The sequence below is a fragment of the Excalfactoria chinensis genome, chromosome Z (genome assembly GCF_039878825.1).
Source record: "Excalfactoria chinensis isolate bCotChi1 chromosome Z, bCotChi1.hap2, whole genome shotgun sequence".
In the NCBI taxonomy this organism is placed as follows: domain Eukaryota; kingdom Metazoa; phylum Chordata; class Aves; order Galliformes; family Phasianidae; genus Excalfactoria; species Excalfactoria chinensis.
The window spans coordinates 11,836,560-11,858,814 of record NC_092857.1 but is presented as its reverse complement, the minus strand read 5'-3'; the positions used below and the strand labels follow the sequence as shown (position 1 = coordinate 11,858,814).

At 36.2% G+C, this 22,255-nt stretch overlaps 1 protein-coding gene across 1 annotated transcript in view; it reads left to right on the top strand.

The window, feature by feature from the left end:
- The window catches only part of RICTOR (RPTOR independent companion of MTOR complex 2), a 73,525-nt gene that overhangs the window by 16,081 nt on the left and 35,189 nt on the right, over positions 1-22,255 (top strand). The window contains exons 3-10 of the mRNA XM_072359627.1: positions 2,584-2,681; positions 11,396-11,460; positions 14,230-14,361; positions 16,980-17,043; positions 19,154-19,280; positions 20,067-20,236; positions 20,478-20,545; positions 22,096-22,163. Of these exons, the coding sequence (XP_072215728.1) occupies positions 2,584-2,681; positions 11,396-11,460; positions 14,230-14,361; positions 16,980-17,043; positions 19,154-19,280; positions 20,067-20,236; positions 20,478-20,545; positions 22,096-22,163 (792 nt within the window). The remainder of the gene's footprint in view (positions 1-2,583; positions 2,682-11,395; positions 11,461-14,229; positions 14,362-16,979; positions 17,044-19,153; positions 19,281-20,066; positions 20,237-20,477; positions 20,546-22,095; positions 22,164-22,255) is intronic.

Genomic DNA, 22,255 nt, shown 5'->3' with positions numbered 1-22,255 from the left:
AGATTTTGCACATTTAAATTGGGCAGCTATTTTATAGAGGTATGTCATTGTTACAGAGGTGTTATAAGTGGGCATGGTGACATAATCATGTCCCAGCTTCTTCATTTCCACTTTAGCTACCCTTTTGCAGGGCACAAGTTACAAGTTATGCCCCAAAACATCAAGCAACCAAACAGAAATATTTATTCCCAGTGATATACCAGAAATTTACTGGGAGATCCCATGTCTTTTCTGACCATATGGTAAGCTTAATTTCTGGAGCTTTACTTTCCATGTGTAACCATCTGCATTTTCAAAATTTAAAATTACAGACATGCTTCTACTAATTTAGGAAAGCTATTGTTTCTGCTTGCTTTCAGAGAATGTTCTGGAGAGCTCAGTCTGCTCAGCTCTGATCTTTCCTGTGGCATAAATGGGGTTATGTTACAGGTCCAAACCCATAACCCACTACAGGCTGAGGAGTAGAAATCAGCTAAGCTATTTTCAGAGAAATGAAATTATGAGGAAGTTGTTTTCCCTCTTTTGTGTTCCCTTGAAATTAGGGGTTATGATTTGAACTATTTGTACTGCCATAACTGTTCCAACCTTCTTATCTTTGACGTTCCTCTTTAAGACTTGCTTTGTTGCAAAAAGCTGAAACTGAGTTAAGTCCTGGAAAAGTAAGCTGTACAGAAGAATCCTATACTTTGAACTGATAGATTAAAAATCTTATTAATTCCTATGGTTGTATTAAAGATTTTGCTATGCCTGTTACAGAGAAAAAAGGGAGGGTCTGAACAGATACACAGAACTGTTCCAATTGAAGTATGAAGCTTATTGCTTAATTTTGCTATGCATGATAATTAGAAATGGAGGGTGGCTGTTCCTGGCAGCTGGCTATGTATTGTTGATTTGTGGAAGAGCGTATTTTGTATAAAGCTGATGGCACTTGAGCTTGGTCCCCATGTAAGGAGTCTGTCATCTAAAATCCATCTGACCCTTTGACTAAAAAAAAACAAAACAAAACCAAACACCACAAAACAAACAAACAAACCAAAAAGCCCTGTCCTGATTACAGGGTGTGATAGTAGCCTGTCAGAACATATGCTTAAGTCATTATAATCAGTATAGTTGAACCAATTGATTTATCTTACTCTAGAGAGGATGCTTTGCAGCTATTTAAGTTAATACTTTTAGGATTTAGTGGCTGATAGGTGAGATCTCTGTAGTCTACCTTAGGAGCTGAGACATCTAGAACAGGGTTACATACCGGAATCAAGGAGCTGCCATGTAGTCATCTGTCTTCTAAGCAAATTCTGCCTGATATTCTTGAAACCTCTTTGCTCCCTATTATGTTCTAAATACATTCTTCAGATTTCTTGTTATGTCTGCTTCTTTAAATTTATTGATCTTAAATTTGAGAAACTGTTAACAAATTCAGCTTGCTGTGTAGACCCATAGTGAGAAGGTCCTTTCTTTCACATCTGCATTTGGTTTCCTTTAGATACTGAAAATATATACAAATATCCTTGCAGAATGAATGGGGAAGTACAAGAGTTTTATTAACACGCCACAATTTCAGTTGTAGCTTCCTATGATGCTCCAGGAAGCAAGTTTCTTTTGCTGGAAGTTAGCACTGGGCGCAACAAACAGCTCTCCAGATATTCAGTGTCTGGCCTCTTCACAAAGCTTTTTCTTAAGAATTTGGGTTTTTTGTTGTTTTTGTTTTTGTTTTTTCTTGGTCACAGTAGATTTCAGTAGTTCTTGTCTCTAGCTTAGCCTTGGTATTTTATTTCAAACTACAATGCTGTTGATGGTGTTGTAGTGCATGTCTTTTGCAGAATACAGTGTCTAATCAAAGACTCCACAACAAACTTGCAGTCAAGAAAGTTGTTGAAAACTGCTCTGACACAGTTCTGCTGAGTGCACAGTTTACTGAGTTTGATATAGTAGATTTATGTGCTTCTCTGTGTCCAGGCCTGTTCTGTGTTTTTTGTCCTACTGTGTGTGCACCCCCAGCCTTATTCTCGAAGGCTGGACAATATCATCTCTTCTCTACATGTTTGATAGTCCTTCACTGTTTCTTAGCAAAATATAGGGCCAACAACTGATGTGTGAGTCCTATTAATAAAGGGAGCAGAAAAGTCTTTGTCTTCCAAAAATCCCATTGGCTCTATTTGGAGAGGGGGAGAGAATAAAGTGGTGAGGTAACAAAATGTTGTCTTTTTATATCGGTCTGTGAGTTTACTAATTGTCTTTAAAATACAGTGGGAATGATAAGGCTGTTTAGTTAAGAGATCCTAGGACTGGAGTTTGAGTCATTAAATAAATATTTTTGTAATTCTAAGATATCGATTAAAACCTGCTTTGAAGAGGAGTGAGACTGCTATTTTAGGCTTTAACACTTATGTTAAGGAACCGGGGTATACCTGGCTTTGATCCTAGGCATATGTCCAACTGATGCTGGTTGAAGGCAGATGATCTGCGTCTTTAGTTAGTAGCAGGAAAACCATGCTTTGGAAACTGTATGTTGGATGCTTGTTTAGATTTGATTAATTTTTTTTTTTTTTTAATGTCTACCAATAACCTGTCTTTCTTTTCCAGAACCCTGTGATAACATGAGAGAGATTCTCCAAAATGTGGCCAAATTACAAGGCGTTTCAAATATGAGGAAACTAGGTCACTTGAACAATTTTACTAAGGTAGGTGCTCATGTGGTGTCAGAACAAGTGAACAAATGGACAAAATGCTTTGCACGTACTCTTTCAGATGTCTATAAGATTCATCAAAAAGCATAAGAAATAGTACGTGAAAGTTTAAAAGATGTGGGAGAGGGAAGGAATAAACAAGAACATGCTAACAGGTGAATACAAGGTCATGCTGAAATTTGTTTGTCTGCTGGCTGACTTTGTGATATTGTACTACTTAGGAATCTGAATTGTCTTCTAAGACAGGGATTAAGTTGCTCAGGTAGAGCTAAAGAATCGGTTCATGCTTTGCAGGATTGAATAAAATATCTGAAATGTGTGACTCCTCTGGATGTTAACTGATGAAGTATGGTGAGGGGGAAGGCTGTACTAGGGAGCATGATAGGCAGTGACTTGAGCAGTATTAACAGTATAAAAGCTGTCAGCTTCCGTTGTGCTTTTGATAGTGAAAAAGATTTAAAGGTTCAACTTCAGAAGTGGTCTATATTACTGATTTTTGAGGGTGTTTTTTGTTGTTGTTGTTGTTGTTTTGTTTGTTTTTGTTTTTTGTTTTTTTGTTTTGTTTTTTCTAATTGAAAGTTCCTGATCATGGGAATATAAGAATATAAAAGATCCTTGCCTGAAAGTTTGGTAAGTATGTTGGGAGATGGCAGGATTCAATAATGACTAACAGCAGAATGAGAGATGATAGAGTGAGGAAAGAGACCGTGAAAGACATTCAGAATGAGAGTAAGTGTAATGGCTTTTCTTTGATTGAAGAACAACTTGTGGAAAAGAGCAGAGAAGACTGGGAGTTGGGAAAAACGTGTTTGCTATAGGATAGTGAATGGTTATGGCTGAATCAGCATTCCAGATATCAAGGCAAGAGAGAAATGTATTGCAGTAAGTGGGGTAGGCAGCAATGGTGCGACAGTGTTTGTGTTACATGATCAAATGCACTGACACATAGGAATTGGTAAATTGTACACCTTGCTGATAGCATCACATTTAGGGCTGCATTCCTGGAGATGAAACTTGTGTCTCAGCCATGCAGGATGGATTCTGCAATCAACAGTTGCCAAAAAAGGAGGTGGTAGTAGAGAATTAGTGGGAAAGTAAGGTTTAAATTATCACTGTTGCATGTGTTGCGTGTGCCCCGGTGGCACACAGTGGTAGAAGTGCCGCTTGCAACACCAGAGGCCCGGGTTCGAATCCCCCCTGTGGTGCAAGTGGTAGAAGTGCTGCTCTGCTACACAGAAGGCTCGAATCCCGGGAGTTGGACTTGATGATCTCTAAGGTCCCTTCCAACTCGCACGATACTATGATAACACTAAGGTAGCCAGGAGGCTTCTTAATAGTTTTGAGACACTTAAGAATGAATGATCAGGGGTAAATTTGATATGAAAAGGACAAACATTCGTTACTATCTTTAAAGTAGGCATGTTTCTTGGTTGTTGAAAGCACTCCTTCTAAGATCTAGAGCACTCGAGTGATAACATACAAGATTCATTTGGCAGGAGTGTGTGTGCTGAGAACAAATATAAGATAGCAAGTAAACTTGTCTTTTAGTGTTCTAGTAACAAACCTTTAAATACTTCATCTTGAGTTGCTTCGGAGTGTGTATGCATTTGCTGAGAAGCTGTGCTTATTTACAGTAATAAAGTTAAAATTCAGGAGCTGGATTTAGGTTCCTCAGTGCATAATTTTAGTGAGAAGACAGCATTTGAAATTATGGAGTTTAAAACAGTATCAATTTCACTACTGAAAGTCAACAGATGCTAATTACCTATAAATAATGTAATTAAGGATGAACTATTCTTCTAGAAAGCCAGTTTTGAATGAATTCATGATTAAATGTTTTGAAAACCTGGTATCCTTAATACTGACCTAGTGTAAAACTGGAAAATGCATTCGGCATCAAATGAACAGTGGTAAAGAATGAAGAGTTTCTGAAAAGTAGTTTGTGTCTCTGACTTCTGAAGACAGATGGCAGTTCATAATTGGGTTGATCCCAAATCAGAATGACCTCATGCAAGGCAGTCATCCCAATCTTTGGTGTTTAGCATCTGTTCAGCACTTACAAAGCAGATATCCCAGCAAGACCAGTATAAGTTTATAATTTGTACATCTAATTTTGTAAACTCCACCAATTTTCGTTTGAATTGCAAATTGAGTAACAAAGCACAGTAGAAGTTACAAAACGTATTGTCTCTGTTGTGGTTGGAACTGTCCTTTGTTTTTCATTCCAGTGGTTAAGAGTAAAAGTCTGGATATGGGGGAAGAGTTTTATTTCGCTTTTGCACTCTCATCTGCTACTGTGAATTGACATAGTCTCAGTTCCTTGTTTGTGAAATAGCAGTATGGGGAAGGCAGTAGAATTTTGTTTGATGGGTTAACAGCTGTGGATGTCTGTATTCTGCTTGAAATCATGCTGATGCTGATGAGTTTCATTTGTCTGTGTATTCTAGCATTTAATGATCTAGATGGAAGTCTCTAAGTTCTCAAAATAATAGAAGGGCTAAGGTTGACAGGATCTCTGGGTCCATCTGTTCCCACCACTTCTTAGGTAGGGATGTCCAGAGCAGGTTACCCAAGATGGTATTTAGGTGGCCTCTGAAGATATCCAAGGAGGAGAGCCCATAGCTGCTCTGGCACCATGGGTATTTATACTGTGGGTAGGGAAAGTAATGCTGGTTTTTTTAATAGTGTATTTCTGATAAAATAATATGAAAAAAGAAACCAAACTGTAAAATCCAAACTCTCCTACATGTTAGTAACATGAAAGTTACTACACTAAAAAAAAGCAACAAAATGGTTGGAAAATATTAGCATTGAAACAATTGCTCCCTACTGACCCAAAATATTTCCTTCAAGGACTGGGTAGCTGTTACATTTGGGGGGAATCCTGCCCTAATCTTCTGCTCAGACAGAGCAAAACACTTCTATTCACCTGAAGACTAGTAACAAGTTAACATGGGTTTTCCTGTCAGACCTGGTGGTAGACTTCAAACTTTGCATTAATTCAGAGATATCTGAGATGCTTAGAATTTTTCCAGTGAAAGAGACTGGATTTTCAAGAATTTTTTTCTTTTATTTGCATGTTATCATAAGTACAAATACACAAAATTATTTTAAAATTATTTACTTTCATTTGATGAATTACTGAACTGGACTCCCAAGACTTTATGCAAATGTTAAATAACTGTAAAAAGAGAAAAAAAAAAAAAAATTATGATGGGCAGTAAGTAGGGTTTCTTTCATTATCTCCAAGAATGATGTTTTAAGGCAAATACTTAGTGTGAAATTAGTGTGTCAGAGTTGGAATTATATTTCCGTTTTTTCTTTCCTTTTATGAGAAGTTTTAGCTAGTGAAGCATGTGTATTTACTGTGCACAGTATGCTGGTACTTCATAAAAAGTGGCATTGCTTTTTGATTGCAGAACATGAAGTATTTTTGTCTTACAAGCACATAATGTTTACATTTTCTACTCAAAGACATAACAGTCACAGTTTTGATGATATTCAGAGTACTGAAAAGGGCACTCATTCTCAGTATTTATTCTCCTTGTCTTCTACTCATCTGCTAGTACCTAATGCTGTGGCTTTGAAGGTAATTTGGTTTATGGAGGACTGCCTGGCCTGTATTGGACAAAAACAATCATCTAACTTTCAAAATGCCTTTATCACTGGGTAGTAGTGGTTTTTTGTTGTTGTTTGTTTGTTTAAAACAAAATAAAAATGGGAATTCTGTCTTGCAAACTGCAGATTTGACCTTTTAATAAATGGTCGGTGGCACCTGCAGTTGTAATAGTGGTTTAGAAAGTTATGTGCCTCTGACTTCAGTGAACTGTCATTGCTTATACAACTTTCATTTATAAAGCCATCCAGAGAAGGCAAGCGCCTTGTAGTTTCCCATCTTATACTGGTTAATAACAAAAGAAGATAGTGATTTCTGAAGGTTTTCCCCACCCCAGTGAGAAGCAGTAAGTGGTAAATTACTGAAAACCAGAAGGAACAGTAAAATTGTATTTATGTACTTGAAAACATCTTTCCTATTTGAAGTACATGCTTAGAATCCTGTAGAATATAAGGTTATTTCCCTGTTAGCATCTGAGAGTTTACTTCTTAGAGCTAGCACTATTTAAATGATTAACGGGGAAAACAAGCAACCAAAAAAAAAAGAAAGAAAAAAAAAAAAAAAGAATAGATTTTGAGATGCTTTTGTATATTTTGTATATTCAATGAGAATTTTATTTTTCAGGACAAAATATAAGATGATTCTTTTTATCTGGACCTTAGCAGCTGAATTGCATAAATAATATGAAAAATTATCAGTCTGCTCAAAAACTTTTTGGGTTATCATCTAACGAGTCTCTACTCCTCTGTGTATCTGATAGCTTTTGAGCACGCTGTTGGATTTTGATAGAATGTGGACTGAGTTTGGGGGCTATCCCAGAGTCTGTGTCTGTCTGATTCATAGACCCTTGCACTATCTTGTTTTCTGCTTCCATTGTCATTTTAGGGTCTTTCTTCCCTAAACATTCATCCAAATAACTATACAGTTATGAACAAAACGTTGATGAAATGTGTAACGTGTAGGGACGGGGCATTCAGCTATGGAGAAGAAATGGGTCTAAATAAGAACTTGGAGAAGAAATGGGTATAAATAAAAAAAATCTGTAGTTTTTGTAAAGTTTTCTACTAAGATTGCAACCTACTAAGTGTTCTCTTCATTAATGTTACCACTGCGATTCAATCTGGATTTCAAAAATTAGCATGATAATAGCATTTCAGACATAAGCAAAATTTGCTATTATTCTCTATTAATTGCTATAGCTGTTCTGTCACCTTTAAACATGGAAGAGTCTTTGTGCTCAGTTGGTGTATTCTGTTGATCTCCTGTGGTTTTGTTGTTTTGAGCTACTGTTTCCAAGACATGTTGATGTGTTGCTCATATTGCTATGACTCATTTAAATAGCATGAAAAACTCATAGCTGACAGTAAACATAACAAAAAAAACACCTCAATCACTGTTTGGCCTAGAGTGAGTATTGTTTCATGCTAGTGTTAAATCATCTGCTTATAGATGTTTTGTGCTGTTCCCTTTCATTCACCATTATATCAAAAACTTTAAAATTTAGATGTAGGCAGTTCTAACATGCAAAATAGTTTGGGTGCACATGTGTATGTATATAAATATATGTAAATGTTAAAGTATGAATTGTATTTGTATTAATTGTATTAATCCCAGGTAGGGTATTTTTCCATTTTAGTGAACTGGAACACTGTCAAGGCAAAAGCAGATTTTCAGTGTGCTGGTGCCTACAAACTTGTATTTGTTATTAAGCGTTACAGTTAGGAATATATCACAGAAACCACAAAATGGTTTGGGCTGGAAGGGACCTTAAAGATTATCTTGTTCCAACCTCCTGTTATAGGCAGGGACATCTCCCTCTCGAAGAGGTTGCTCACAGCCCTATCAAGCCCGGCCTTGAATGCTTTCAAGGAGGAGGCATCCTCAGCTTCTCTGGGCATGTTCCTGTGTCCCACAACCCTAACAGTAAAGAATTTATTCTTAACGTCTAGTCTAAATCTACCCTCTAAAATTTTAAAGCAATTTCCTCTCATTCTGTCACTACATGCCCTTATTGAAAAGTCCCTTCCCTGCTTTCCTGTAGGCCCTTTTCAGGTACTGGAAAGCTGTGTTAAGGTCCCGCCAGAGCCTTCTCCATGCAGAAGAGATACAGCTCGCTCAGCATGTACTTGCATGGGATGTGCTCCAGCCCTCTGATAATTTTTGTAGCCATCCTCTGGGACCTGCTCCAACAACTCAATGTCCTTCTTGTGCTGGGGGCCCCAGAACTGAACGCAGTATTCAAGGTGGTATCTCATGAGTAGAGGGGCAGAATAAACCTCCTTCATCCTGCTGGTCACTCTTCTCTTGATGCAACCCAGGCTATGCTTGGCCTTCTGGCCTGCACTGCAGTCTTGTCTCTGTCAGGAATTGAGACAACTACAAAAATTCATTAATAAGATTCATTAAACTGCTTAATTTTATTTGAAAGTGAAATGGAAGGAAAGTAGAAAGATTTTGCCTTAAATATATTTTAGGCCAGACTTTTATAACCAAGCAAATACCCAGAGCATTCAGACCAGCTGAACAGTACCTTATTTATAAGGAACCTCTGTAACTTTCTTCCCTATTAAATACGTATCTATCCAGCCTTACTGTGCAAGTTTTTTTTTTTGTTTTTTTTTTTTTTCTTAGATCAAATCAACTTAATCGATGTATATTCCATCTCCCATGTATATTTTGCTGCTCCACTTTTTCCAGTATGTTGGTCTTAAAATGTGGAGCCCAAAATTTTGTTCTATATGCAGCTCTAAGAGCAGCCTGTGAAGTAGAAAAAAAAGTCTCTTAATCTCAAATGCAATATATGCCTATTGCAAAGAAAATACTCTTTAATGGGACTACCTTATGTTTATGATTAGCGTTTCTAATTCTTTAGGTTATAGACTACTCATAAATCTTACTGTACTCCATATTTGATAATCTGAATGTCGTTTCTGGATTCTTTGTATTTCTCTGCTGGATTCTTCGCAGTTTTTCTGTGACTCTTAATGTATGGTGGTATGATTGTTATGGTAGTGTTCACTTAATGGAATTTTCATATCCAGTTTCGGCACTCCTTTTAAATCACTGGAAGTTTTTGAATTCTGAACTTGCTGTCCATCTTTTGTATTATTTTCTGGTTGGTAACCCTGTAAGAACATATTGTGCAAATTCAAAAGACCCAGTATTTAAGTAATGGTGGCCCCTTGGAGCGAGAATAACTAACTAGTAGCTAGTCTTGTCTTTGCTCTTTTTTGCCTAGTTATAACTATTCATTCTCTTGTGAGGGTTGTTTTTTTGGTTTTTTTTTTGCATGCATGGACACACTTCAAGTACCTATAATAACTATCATATTCAGAAATAATCAGCTTGTTCATATGTCAGAATGTAGGGACAAAGTTGCTGAAAATGGTCTGGTGTATGTTAAATTCAGTTTTCTCACCTGTAAGTGGGGAGAAAGAAGGGAGAGGTCTAGATGTATAATGAGCCTGAATGACTGCTGATGAACTTGTCTGAAGTGAACAAGAAACTGTTTTTACTCACTGTCTTCTCACACTGTTTTGCTTACACTCTGCCTGCCAATTTTTACAGTTCATGAGATATCAATAGAAATGCTAAGGCAGCACTGGTGGCCTTAGGCAGTCCAGCAATATGGCATAAAAACAGATTGACGGAAGGATTTCACATATTATCATGAGCAGTTAATGCATGCAGTTGCCTAGTTTTATTATTTAAAATTGAAAGGTGGAGGAAACTGGTTGTATAATAACTTTCTGTATGCTTTATTATTTCTGCTTATAGCTGCTGCGAAGAAAAATGGAAAATTGGCAAAATTGCATTTAACTTTGATAGTTAAATTGTCCTGAACCAGCTCCATTTTTGGGCTGCAGTAATCAGTCTCACTAACAGCTTTGTTTTTCAGCATAATTATTGTGTATCTCTCTCAGAATAATAAATATTTCTTAATACTTAATGTAGTCTTCACAAGAATTTGTCCTTGTTGAGCATAAAATTAAAATATCTTCATTCTGAGTGACTGTTGCGCTAATAAAAAGGAGTTAATAATAAACATGCAGTGTTTACTGTATTTTAATTCCTGTGGTATTCACCAGATGCACAAACACTGAACTTCTTCATGGAGGACAAACTGTTAATAATGCTGTGGCTTAGAAATTGAGTGAACATCTCTTTCAAAAGAAAAGAACAAACTACAGGAAATATTGCAGTCAGTATTAGTCACTTGAGTTTTTGGAAGTCCTTTATTTCAAGTGCTTTCACTTTTGGCTATAATACTCTCCTATTATTTTAGGATTGGGCAGTGAATAAGATGTCCAGGAACTTCTTTGCTGCTCATATGAAGGAGAACAGTATCAGATCTTTTTGAATGAGAGATTTTATTTATTTATTTTCCTTGATAGGTTAAAGCATGACATGCACTTGATTTCAGGTTTTGGTCTTGTAAACAGCATTTATGAAACTCAAGCCTTGTCCTCAAAGCTGACAAATGAGCTTGAAGTGTTTAGAAGTTCATACAGCTCATAGGTATGCATTCAACCTTTGCACTTATTTCAGGGGTACCAAAAAATACAAATCCTGTGGAACTGATGGCAGATCAGGCTGAATATTTGTTATGGGATTCATTTTCAGCTTCCCTTTCTTCTGTGCCTGTGCTGCTGTGGACAGTCAGTGTATAGCTTTGCTTCAAAACTGTCACCCTACTTGTGTTTTTCAGTGCAGATGATTTACATTCTTCAGGATTTCTGATATCTACTGAGGTTACCAATTGCACAAGTGCATCTACTACAGAGAACCTAAAAGCAGATAGAGGAGCAATCTGAAGCATAGCTTTTTGAAAGTAGAGTTGAAAAATATAAGTAGGCAACTTATATAGTTGTGCAAGCATTTCTGTTCTAAGAGGACTAAGACTTCTGTATCTCATATATATAGAAACAGAATATTGGCAGCAAAAATGATTAAGACTGATTTTGGTATGCTTTCCCTTGCAATGAATGAAATTTCGTGCATTACTTGGGAAGTACTACCAAATATCTTACATTTTGTGCAGATATTTTCAATAGAGTTGTAAGTAATATACATTTGTTTTTATTTTTTTCAGCTTCTTTGTAATACTGGCCATGCTGAGGAAAAGCTAGGTTTTACATATGATAGAATCATAATATGGTAAGTAATAAGGAAAACAAGGATTTTACTGGGACACTTGGGTAAAACTGTTATACTTTAATTGATTTAAGTGGAGTTAAGTAAATTTCATTTGTATTTCTGGCACTGGCATTTTATAGTTCGTCTGTTTAAAATTTCATAATATGAATGTGTACTTTATGGATATTTTATTGTATAAAATCAGAAGTAAATAATATACTTTCAGGCAAGAAGGGAAAAACATTAGTTTAAATATTCTGTATTTCCTCAAATGTAAAAATACCTTTAAATATCTCAGTACTTGTAAAAAGTACTTGTATAAAAAAAATCTTAAGGAATTTGGAGCATACATACTCCATATCAATTTCAGATTTAAAGGTAAACATTTATTATGGTGTATGTGTATGCTTTGCAGTGCCACTTAACTTTACTCCTGAGATACTGTGTTTATACTTTCAAATGAAATTCTCCTATATTCTGTATCAGTTTCTGACATTTAAAAGTAACTACATGCCTATTTCCTGAGCTTCTGTGAATGTGTAGACACTGGCAAATAGTTGGTGAGGTTCAGCTTTGATGGTATAAAAAGAAATGAGATGCACTATTTAATGATTTTGTGTTCTTTCACATGGAGCCTTCTAATTTAGGAGAGCAATTCTGGAAAAGCTAATCAATCTTTAAGTAAAATCTAAGTAAATGTTAAGTAAAATGGGTGTGATTTTTGTGCAGAAATATGTGCTATTTGGATTGTTCTTATGACCTATAGACTTCTTCAGCTAGACTTTAAAGATTATAGCTACTATACAGTATTCTTTTTGCAGTTTATTTTACAGTATGATGTAGAGCCTTTCTGAGTAATCTGCAAATGCTGAACTTTGTAGTCAGAGTAGAGTGTGACCTTGAGCTAGGCTAAATGCATATATTCCTTTGGAAATAATGAAAGTTCATAACTTGCTCTACTGATGTTCTTAACTTTGCCTTAGGTTTTCATATGCTAATATTTTAGTAGAGAACAAATTTATTTTGAATGCAGTGAGAGTTATGCTCTATGAGTTTCTGCATTTGTGGAGTACAAATGGTTAACTTCAAAGTATTACACTGCAAGGGAATTAAAGATTTCAGGAAAAATTTTACATTTCTTATAAAATTTCAGCTTTTGGTGCCATTAATCCTGACAGAATATTTAACAAAATTAAGGACAGTTGTAGCCTGTACAGTAGTATGCAGTAATTACTGTTAAGACTCTTGAGTTATAAGACTTTTAGAATTTGTTCTTTCTTGTTAGTCAGGGTGCCTTATGCTTCTTTCCTGCCAGCGGGTGGAGATAATAGTTTTGTTGATTTCCAGAGCATCAGGCCATTGATAGCTGGTCAGAGATCTTGAGCCATGAAGAGCATGGAAGACATAGAAGGCAACTTTTTGAGGTCTTTAACGTACTGAGAGGCTTTGGCCATTTGAAGTTCACAATAAGTAGTTACCTGATGGGTTCAAAACCCTGACTTTTTTCTCTGTAGAGTCAGGATGAGGCAGTTTAGGAAATAAGTCTTAGAATGAAGCTGTAGTGGGCAGTGAATATTCTAATTCTGTCCTTTGTTAGACCTTCCATTGCTTTTGTCAGTATTAAACCTTATTAGTCTTAATGCTATCTTTGTAAGTTTTTTATTTCTCTAGTAACACTTAAAATACCAGGGCAAGTAGTATGCTGTTAAGTTTTTGTTCCTTATACCGTCACAATGTCTCTTCAGCTTTTTATCAGATCTGCACACAGTGCACAGACCAGAATCGTTCAGTTGATCCAATGTTTGCTTCAAATTCCTGTGTATTATCTCAAATTTAATAATCTTGAATTTTCATAATCTTGTTAGTTTTAGATACAGATAGTTGTTGTCTTGAAAAATTTTATAACCTTATCCAATTCTAGTTAACTTAATGCTATCTGTGATTTTCCCATAGTCGTTTTCCAACATATGAATTATGAATTAAATTCTCTTTTTCAAAAGAGATTGTGAACCTGATACTTAACAGGATAAAAATCAGGTTTATTCATCAGGGCAGAAATCTTCCATTTATTCATCTTAGCTCTTTGCATTCATCCTGTTGATTTATATGATCATTTTCTGTCACCCTGAGACCTTTATGTATCCCTTTTTTTCAATCTTCTTGTGTTAAAATTGTGTTTGCTTAGTTAGGAAGGCATTTCCTTTTTAGTACACTGTTGTAGTGACTCCTTTCAGGTATTTTGAAAGATTTCCAGAAGTTGGTTTGCATAAACTATGGTGTTGGGTTTTTTTGTTTGGTTTTTTTTTTTCTTTTTTTCATGTGGTTAGCTGGTTTTCTTTCAAGAATATCTGATGGTCATCTGGATGAACTATGGAATCCTTTCTGTGTAGACATGTTTGTTACCTTTTCTCTGTTGTGTTTACTACTTTTTATAAAATAATGCCAACAAATATATGGAGATACTTCATGTAAATGTGCTTTTTTTTTTTTTTTTTGCTTATCTAGAACACTTAGGATTACTTATTGGTGACATGTCACTTCAGGGATGTACAGACTGGTTTTGAGAGTGAATCAATGTTCAGATTAATATATTGTCTTCATCTTCTGGCAAGGTTAGGGTTCAGTTTCTGGACAGTGCGTGTGAATACATCAAAGACAGAAAATTAATTGAGGGTGTTTCTCTTTAAAAATCATACTTTATTTTAAAGGACTAGGTAGTAGACATATGTCAGATGGTAAAATTTACCAACTACTGTGCATAACTGTTTGCTCTTTTTGTTTCCTTTTCAGCTTGCGGTTAGCTTTACTAAACGAAGCAAAAGAGGTGCGAGCAGCAGGATTGCGAGCCCTTCGCTATCTCATTCGAGACTCTAGTATTCTCCAGAAGGTGCTGAAGTTGAAAGTGGATTACCTGATTGCCCGGTAACCTTCCCTTCTTCTTGTAAATTGTAAAATTTTGAAATTTATGTTGTATGTTTTTTCATGGTTGAGACAGCTGAGAATAGGTTTAGTATCTTTTTATATATTTTTTTAATATGTAGTTTTACATAAGTCTGTGTAATTCGGGGTGAGTAATATCCAACTCTTAAGAAGAGGGACAATACTTCTAATCCAAAGGCAGTGCTATTCTAGTATTTTATAAACATGAATAATATAAAAAAAAATGAGACATACTAAAGATGTATTTGATTCACAAATGCTACTAATTAGAAATAAACCTGTGGTATTATTAGTAAGTTGCCACCTTTGTGGTTTTCTTGTCTTTAGTATTTTTGTAATAGAATGATAGACTGGTCTGGGACTGTAATGATCATCTGGTTTCAAGCCCCTGCTATGTGCAGGGTCACCAACCACCAGACCATGCTGGCCAGAGCCACATCCAGCTGGCTTTGAGTGCCTCTAGGGATGGGGCATCCACAGCCTCCTTGGGCAACCTGTTCCCATTCTTCACCACCCTCACCAGACAGCCATGATTTTTCAAATATGGTGGAGAGGAGCTCGGCAACAACATCAGCCAGCTCTTTCAGAACTCTAGGATGGATATCATCTGGCCCCATGGACTTATACGCATTCAATTTCATGAGGAGGTCTCAGACATGTTCCCCTGTTACAGTGGATCAAAATCCACTCCCCACCCTCTTACCTAAAGCTTCAGGGTCCTAGGAAACATGGGAAGCCTGACCACCCATGAAGACTGAGGCAAAGCACTCATTGAGTACATTAGCTTTTTCTATGTCTGAGGAAGCCAGCTCCCCCATTACCTTTTAGCAGAGGGAGAACACTCTCCTTAGCCTGTCTCCTCCTGCCTTCTCCCTTGTTATCTTTCACATCCCTTGCTAAGTTCAGCTCCATCTGTGCCTTGGCTCTCCTAATCCTGTCTTTACACACAAAAACAGCAGGGCTGTATTCCTCGCAGGCTACACAACCTTGCTTCCACTTCCCGAATGTTTTCCTCTTTTCCCTCAGTTTAAGCTGTAGGTCCTTGTACAGCCATGTCCCCCTGCTTGACTACTTCTACTGGAGTATGGAAAGCTGTTGTGATCTCTGAACGATGTCCCTAAAGAGCTGCCTGCTTTGTTCTGTACCCAAGCCCTTAAGGACAGTTTTGCAGGGGATCCCACTCAGCAGTTCCTTGAGCAGCCAGAATTTTGCTCTCCTGAAGCACACGGTCCTGGCTCTACTTTTTGCCAGGCCTGCATTCTTCCAGATCACCGGCTCCACCAGGACATGATCACTGCAGCCCAGGCTGCCTTGATTCTTAAACTCTCTGATGCTCTCCACTGTATTGGTGAGCACTAGGTCCAGTACATCATCTCGCGTCATCTATTACCTAGACCAAGAAGTTATCCTCAACAGACTCCAGGAATCTCCTGGATTGTCTGCCACCCACTGTGTTGCTCTCCCAGCAGGTATCTGGGTGGCTGAAATCCCCCATCAGGACAATAGCCTGTGAGAATGAGACCTCCTGCAGCTGAAGCAAAAAGGCCTTGTCAGCATGCTACCCATGATCAGGTGGCCTGTAGCAGACCCCAACCACTAGATACCCCTTAATGGACCAATTATTTATTTTAACCCACAATCTCTCAACCTGATCGTGATTCTCAGACACAGCTCTTTGTGATCTAACCACTTCCTAACAGAGGGCAGCTCACTCCTGCTTCTGCAGTGTTCACCCTTCTGAAAAGCCTGTACTCTTCAATCAGAGTATTCCAACTGTGGGGCTCATCCCACCATGTTTCTGTGATAGCAGTTAGGTCATACTTTCTCAATTGTGCTACAGTTTCTATCTCCTGTTTATTTCCCATGCTGCATGCATTGATACAGAGGCACTTGAGCTTACTTATTGGCCTCGTCAGATTTATTCCAGTTCTTAAAATTACCATAGTGCTTTAGAGGCCCAGTACAAAGTCAGGACAAAAAAGTAGTTCAAGCCTGAGAATTTGTAATGTAAGTATAGCCTGTGACAGCACAGCGATACTAAAGAGCAAACTAACAATGAGATGATAAGGTCAGCGTGGTGACTAGATGTATTTACTATCGTTTCTGATGCTTCCTTCATTAAAAATTTAAGGTTTGGTATAGTGATACTAATGTGTGCATGTTTCTGTATTAATGTGCACACGTGCTCAGTTTTAGCATGCTGTTAAATTTTGATGGGCGAAGGCACTTTTCTGATCTGAAAGCACACAGAACATGTTGATTTGAAACAGTACAAATGCTCTTCTTTAGCCTTATTTGAAATGACAGATGCAGCTAGTACTAAATTGTTCCTGAAGTTATGTCTCATCATTTGAAAGTATTCTAGTGATTTACTTAGGAAGACAACTGAAAATTAAATAAACTGACTGTAATCTATAATGAGTATGCTTGTTTGGAGGGGGGGGGAGGTTTAAACAATTATTCATAATAATCTTTCTTAAATTTATCTAGTTGCATGAACACTCATGCCGGCTGTTAACTGTTATGGTGAAAGATAGTGCTATAAAAAAAAGCAGACCACAATGAGACACGTTTTTTTGTTTTTCTTTTTGTTATTTTAGGTGCATTGACATACAGCAGAGTAATGAAGTAGAAAGAACACAAGCACTTCGATTAGTCCGAAAGGTAAAATTTAACTGCATGTAGTTATACTACATCTGCCAGTCAGCTATGCTGACTCCAGGATTTCTCCATCAGCAGTTTTTTTTATGCACTCTTATGTTACTATATGAGAAAAAGTTATAGCTGTTAATTGAAAGGAAAAAAAAAAGAAAGACTGACTTATGTTAATCTTTTTTACTAGAAAACTTTAGCAGGCTAGAAAATTCCTGCTGATTCTTCACTGATGAAGATAAAACTGAACACAATTCTTTGCTTTTGATATGAAATATTCCTGCATTGATTGTAGTGTTGATATAAAACTTTAAAGCATTCTTTCACTTATCATTTTTCATAAAGAAGAATGAAATACAAAGTATTAATCCTGTTTTTGAAATCCATAAAAAGCAATTGTTGATAAACTTGTTTTAAAAAGTTTGCAGGTTAAGGAAGTAAAAGGAAAAATAACATCAAACTTGGTAAACTTTAGAGATTTTTTTGTTCACATGCTTTTTTTAACAGTTGTCATGCTAATACTGCATTTCAGTTGTGCTCAATGAGAATGTTTTATATTGAGAGCTTTGTAACTTAACAGTGTCTTTAATGAAAATAAGTTGCTTCAGAAGGTATTTCAGCAATTACTAGACATTATTTATATTGCCATTCCATTGCTAATTATTATTTTATGCTGTTCTAAATATGAAAGACTGTAGGTGGGGAAGAGTTTGGATTTTCTTTAGCGTGCTATCTTAAGGCTTCCTGTTTGTGGGTAGTAATGTTATGTATGACAAGAAATTTCTCAAATGTGTCTTAAAAATAAACTTGTTATAGTGTTAAAATGTGTTTGCTAAAATGGTTGGTCTCCTCTCGCTTTAGCATTGCAAATAAAGAAAAACAATCCCTTTTGGCAAACAAGTGTCCTAGGCATCTCAGGGAGCTGTAAGAGTGAACGCAGGACAAAACAATTTTGAAAAGACCAATTTTTAAAAATCTTTTTTTTTCTTTTTTGGAAACAAAAGAATGTGGAAGAAAATCTTAACAAACTGGATTACAAAACATCTTAGATGTTTAGTGGCTGTTGAGCATTATTTCACATTGCATATTTTTCATTAGTAGAAAATATGATATGATTGAGTTCCCTTTTAAAGCAGTCAGAAAACAACAAAAACATATTTTGCCTTAGTAATACGTCTGCATAACTTCAGTAATGCTTCTGTATATAGGATATGTGTATTTAATTTTAGCAAACTGAAAATACATAGGTAGATAGTTTTTCAGTCTATGCTGTTAAAGCCTTATTTGGGATGGCAAAGTCATTTGTTTAGTTTGTTTTTGTCTTTAATGTGTGCATGCAGCCTTTCTCCTTTAAAGCAGTATAAATTCTGCTTGTCTTAAACTATCAACTGAAGGTTTTGGCGCAGGAGCTCTTAAGTAGCATGAAGGACCACTTACTATTGGGGAAAAAACTCTTCTGTTTTGTCTTAAATTTACTGCAAGTGGGTTTTTTTTCCCTTAATTATTGACATATGAAAGCAGGTCTGGTTTTATCGGTGTTTTTCAATATGAAATGTTTAATATCTGTGGGGTTTTTTTGTGATGTAGCTATACAGCTTATAATAAGGATACATTAGCACTTCTAAGTTCAGATACTCTAGGTGAATGTTCAGGGCTATATCTAGCAGTTGCCTTCCAAGTAGTGTAGCAACATCTTTTGTAGACAGTTGATTTTTGTTGTCTACATCTCTCTCTTCCTTTGTGTGCAGAAGCAGGTCCCTACAAAACATGATTTTGGTCTTGGCAAATTTAACAGTTGAATAGGTGTAATGCATGTTGTGGTATGGATTAATCTTACAGAAGAGTTTCTATTCTTCTCTTTGTCAGTAGGTATCTTTATCATGATGAAATAATAATAATAATAATAATAATAAAAAAACAAAACTGGAAGAGAATAGTGAAGTAAATTAACAAAAATTCTTGAGAATACTATAAGGAGCTTTAGGATTTGTACAATATAACCAAATTATACGTGGAATTATTTGTACAGTTTTATCTAAGAAACAGAATGCTGGTGAATCCAAATATATTTTGAGAAATAGTGTAACAAAACCAGATGGCATTTTTATTTTATTTTTAACAGATGATCACTGTGAATGCTTCATTGTTTCCCAGCTCTATTACTAACTCTTTGATAGCAGTTGGCAATGATGGTCTTCAAGAAAGAGACAGAATGGTTCGAGCATGTATTGCCATTATCTGTGAACTAGGTAAGATAATTGAAGCTAACTAAGAAAACTGAAATGGGTGTCATCAGTTTTCAAAGGGATTCTCTAATGTGTTCACATTAAATGGCTTTTATTCAAATAATAAGGTGAATTCGTTTATTAACTAATGAATCAGAGGTTGAATGTTCTTAATGTCTGTTTTGTAGATTTAGTCAGTAGCTTGATATTAAAATTAAAAAATAAAGGCTTTAAAATTAAAATCTCTTGTACATCAGAGATTTTGGGTACTGTGCGTTAGGTACTGTACTTTAATAATTGGCATTTTTTCTGTTAAATATTTTCTTAAAAGAGCTGATAATTTTTAGGATTAATGGATTGGAAGTTGTGAGAACTCCATATATGGGTTATGGAGTATTTTCAGTATATTAATATTAGTGCAAAATAACTCCAGTGTTTTCAAAACACAGTTTTCTGGTTTAATGAAATAAGTAATTTCTTAATTCTTTTAAATTATAACTATCCAAGATTTGTACTTCTGGACTGATGTTGTTTGCAGGGAAACCTGACCTTTACTGTATGGAAACTTGGTTAAAAATGTGTGAAACTGCTGCACAATGGTGACTGCTTGACCAGATTTTTAGTTGGTAAAATTAATTAAAAATCTCACTTCATTGCTACGGTCTGACAGTTGCATTGTAAACCTTATATGAATCTCAGCAGTATTCAGGAGGAAAGGATATATGTGCTAAACAGACAAGTTTGTCATACTGAAAATCTTGAGATGTTTTCTCTACTGTCACTTACTGTAGTGATCTGTTCTTCGTTTAGCACTTCAGAATCCGGAGGTGGTGGCTCTTCGGGGTGGTTTAAGTACCATCCTGAAAAATGTGATCGATTGTCAGCTAAGCCGAATAAATGAGGCTTTGATAACTACTGTTTTGCACCTCATTAATCATCCAAAGACCCGTCAGTATGTGCGAGCAGATGTAGAATTAGAGGTGGGTTCATTTTTACTTACTTAATGACAGAAATTAAACAGCATATTGATAATAAAGATGTTTAATTTTCAGTCGAGATTTTAGTTTGTTAATGCAAAATGTCAAAACAATTAACCTTTAAACTAAGAGCATGATTTGTAAAGGAAGAATAATATGACAAGTTGGAGTGGGATTGATGAAAAAGCAAAATCCATTAATTGTTTTGTTACATGAAAGTAATGCATGTCTTTCTTTTGTTTAGCGAATTTTAGCTCCTTACACAGATTTTCACTACAGGCATAATCCAGACACAGCAGAAGGACAGCTCAAGTAAGTGTTAGCACTTCAACTTTTGTACATGGAATTGTAGTTGAAGTATTTTTTTCTCCTAAGTAACAAAACAAATTAGGGAACTAATACTGAACTGTTTGAAGTTGAATGCAATAGCTAGATTGCAAGTATATAGAACATTGTTAGGAATTAAGAATTAAATGAGAAAATTATTCTTCTCCCATAATATTTCTTTTACCTTAAATTATCACAATTTTATATCTTCTGGCATGGATTTCTTCTTATCTTAAATATCTGCAATGTTAGTATGCTTGCATTAGTTTCTGTTTGGTGGTTGTACAGTCAGGCTTGCAGGGCAGTAATTAAACAGCTGTACTGTGCCTATGGTCATATAACAAGAGTGGTACCACGGTAATTTGGCACAAGACCTATTCTGTTCAGCATCTTTATCAGTTCCCTGAAGGTGTGGATGAAATACACTGTCATGAAGTTTAGAGATGATAGCAAACTGGGGAGCTGATAGAATCAAAAGATACTGCTGGTGTCCAGACTTTGGGCAGGAAGAGTGGGTCGAAAGAACATTATGAAATTCAGCAAGGGCAGATGCAAAGTTCTGTGCCTGGAAGGACATACTATGAGGTACAGACTGTGAGCCTGACTAAATGGGAAACTGTTCTAGTAGGCAGAATTCCTGGAAGGCAGACAGGATTGACAGTGTATTGGGCTACTTTTAAAAGTGCATAGCTAACAAGCAGGGGAACGTCATTTTTCTTTTCTCTTTGTGCTTGTAAAAGCTCATGTAAACCACTGGTTCTGGTTTTGGACCTCCCAGTTCAGAATGGTCAAGGAGTAGGAGCACATCATCTGAGGGAAAGCTTAGGGAAGAGCCTTTCTAATACCTGTGCAAAGTTTATCAAGAAGAGGTAGTCAGACTCTTCACAGTGGTGCATTGTGAAGACATGAAACAGCAAAGAGAAACTGAAAAAAGAAGTTCCAACTTGAGAAACAAATTAATGTGAGGTCACTCAAATGTTGAAACAGGCTTTTTCAGATAAGTGCTACAGCCCTCATCCTTGAAAATTTTTGAGACATGACAGGATAAAGTCCTGATTATTACTTGGTTTGCTCTGATAGCTAACAGCTTCTTTTTGTAGGAGGTTAGAATAGGTCACAGAAGTTACTTTCGACCTCACATTTTTTTTTGTTTGTTTTTTTTTTGTAAATTACTAAATGGCAGTGGGTAAGATTGGGAGAGTGTCCACATCCTAAGGCCCCTGCTGCAGTCTTACTATCAGTGGAGACTTTGAAGTGATTACTGTGATAGGCCAAAAATAGGTGTGTAGTTTGTAATCTTCCCACTGCAGAAACTCCACTGAAAGAGAAAGACACAATAATTAAAAATGGTTATATTTGTATGTGTGTACATATTGCATAAAATATATATGCACATAGAAAAATGTATGCATGTGAAAATTTTCTTACTTTTGATTTTTATACCCCATCCAGAACCCATTAACTACCTGCTGTGTAAATAACACACTTTATTTTACAGTAATTAACTGTATCTTGTCATATTTGTTTAATTGTAGAGAGGACAGAGAAGCACGGTTCCTAGCTAGTAAAATGGGAATTGTGGCAGCATTTCGATCATGGGCTGGTAAGATTTCTTAATTTTTATTTGTTGACTTACAGGGACTTTTGAGTGTAATGTCATGGTTTATTTAATCACAGAATCTGACAGTTTGGTTT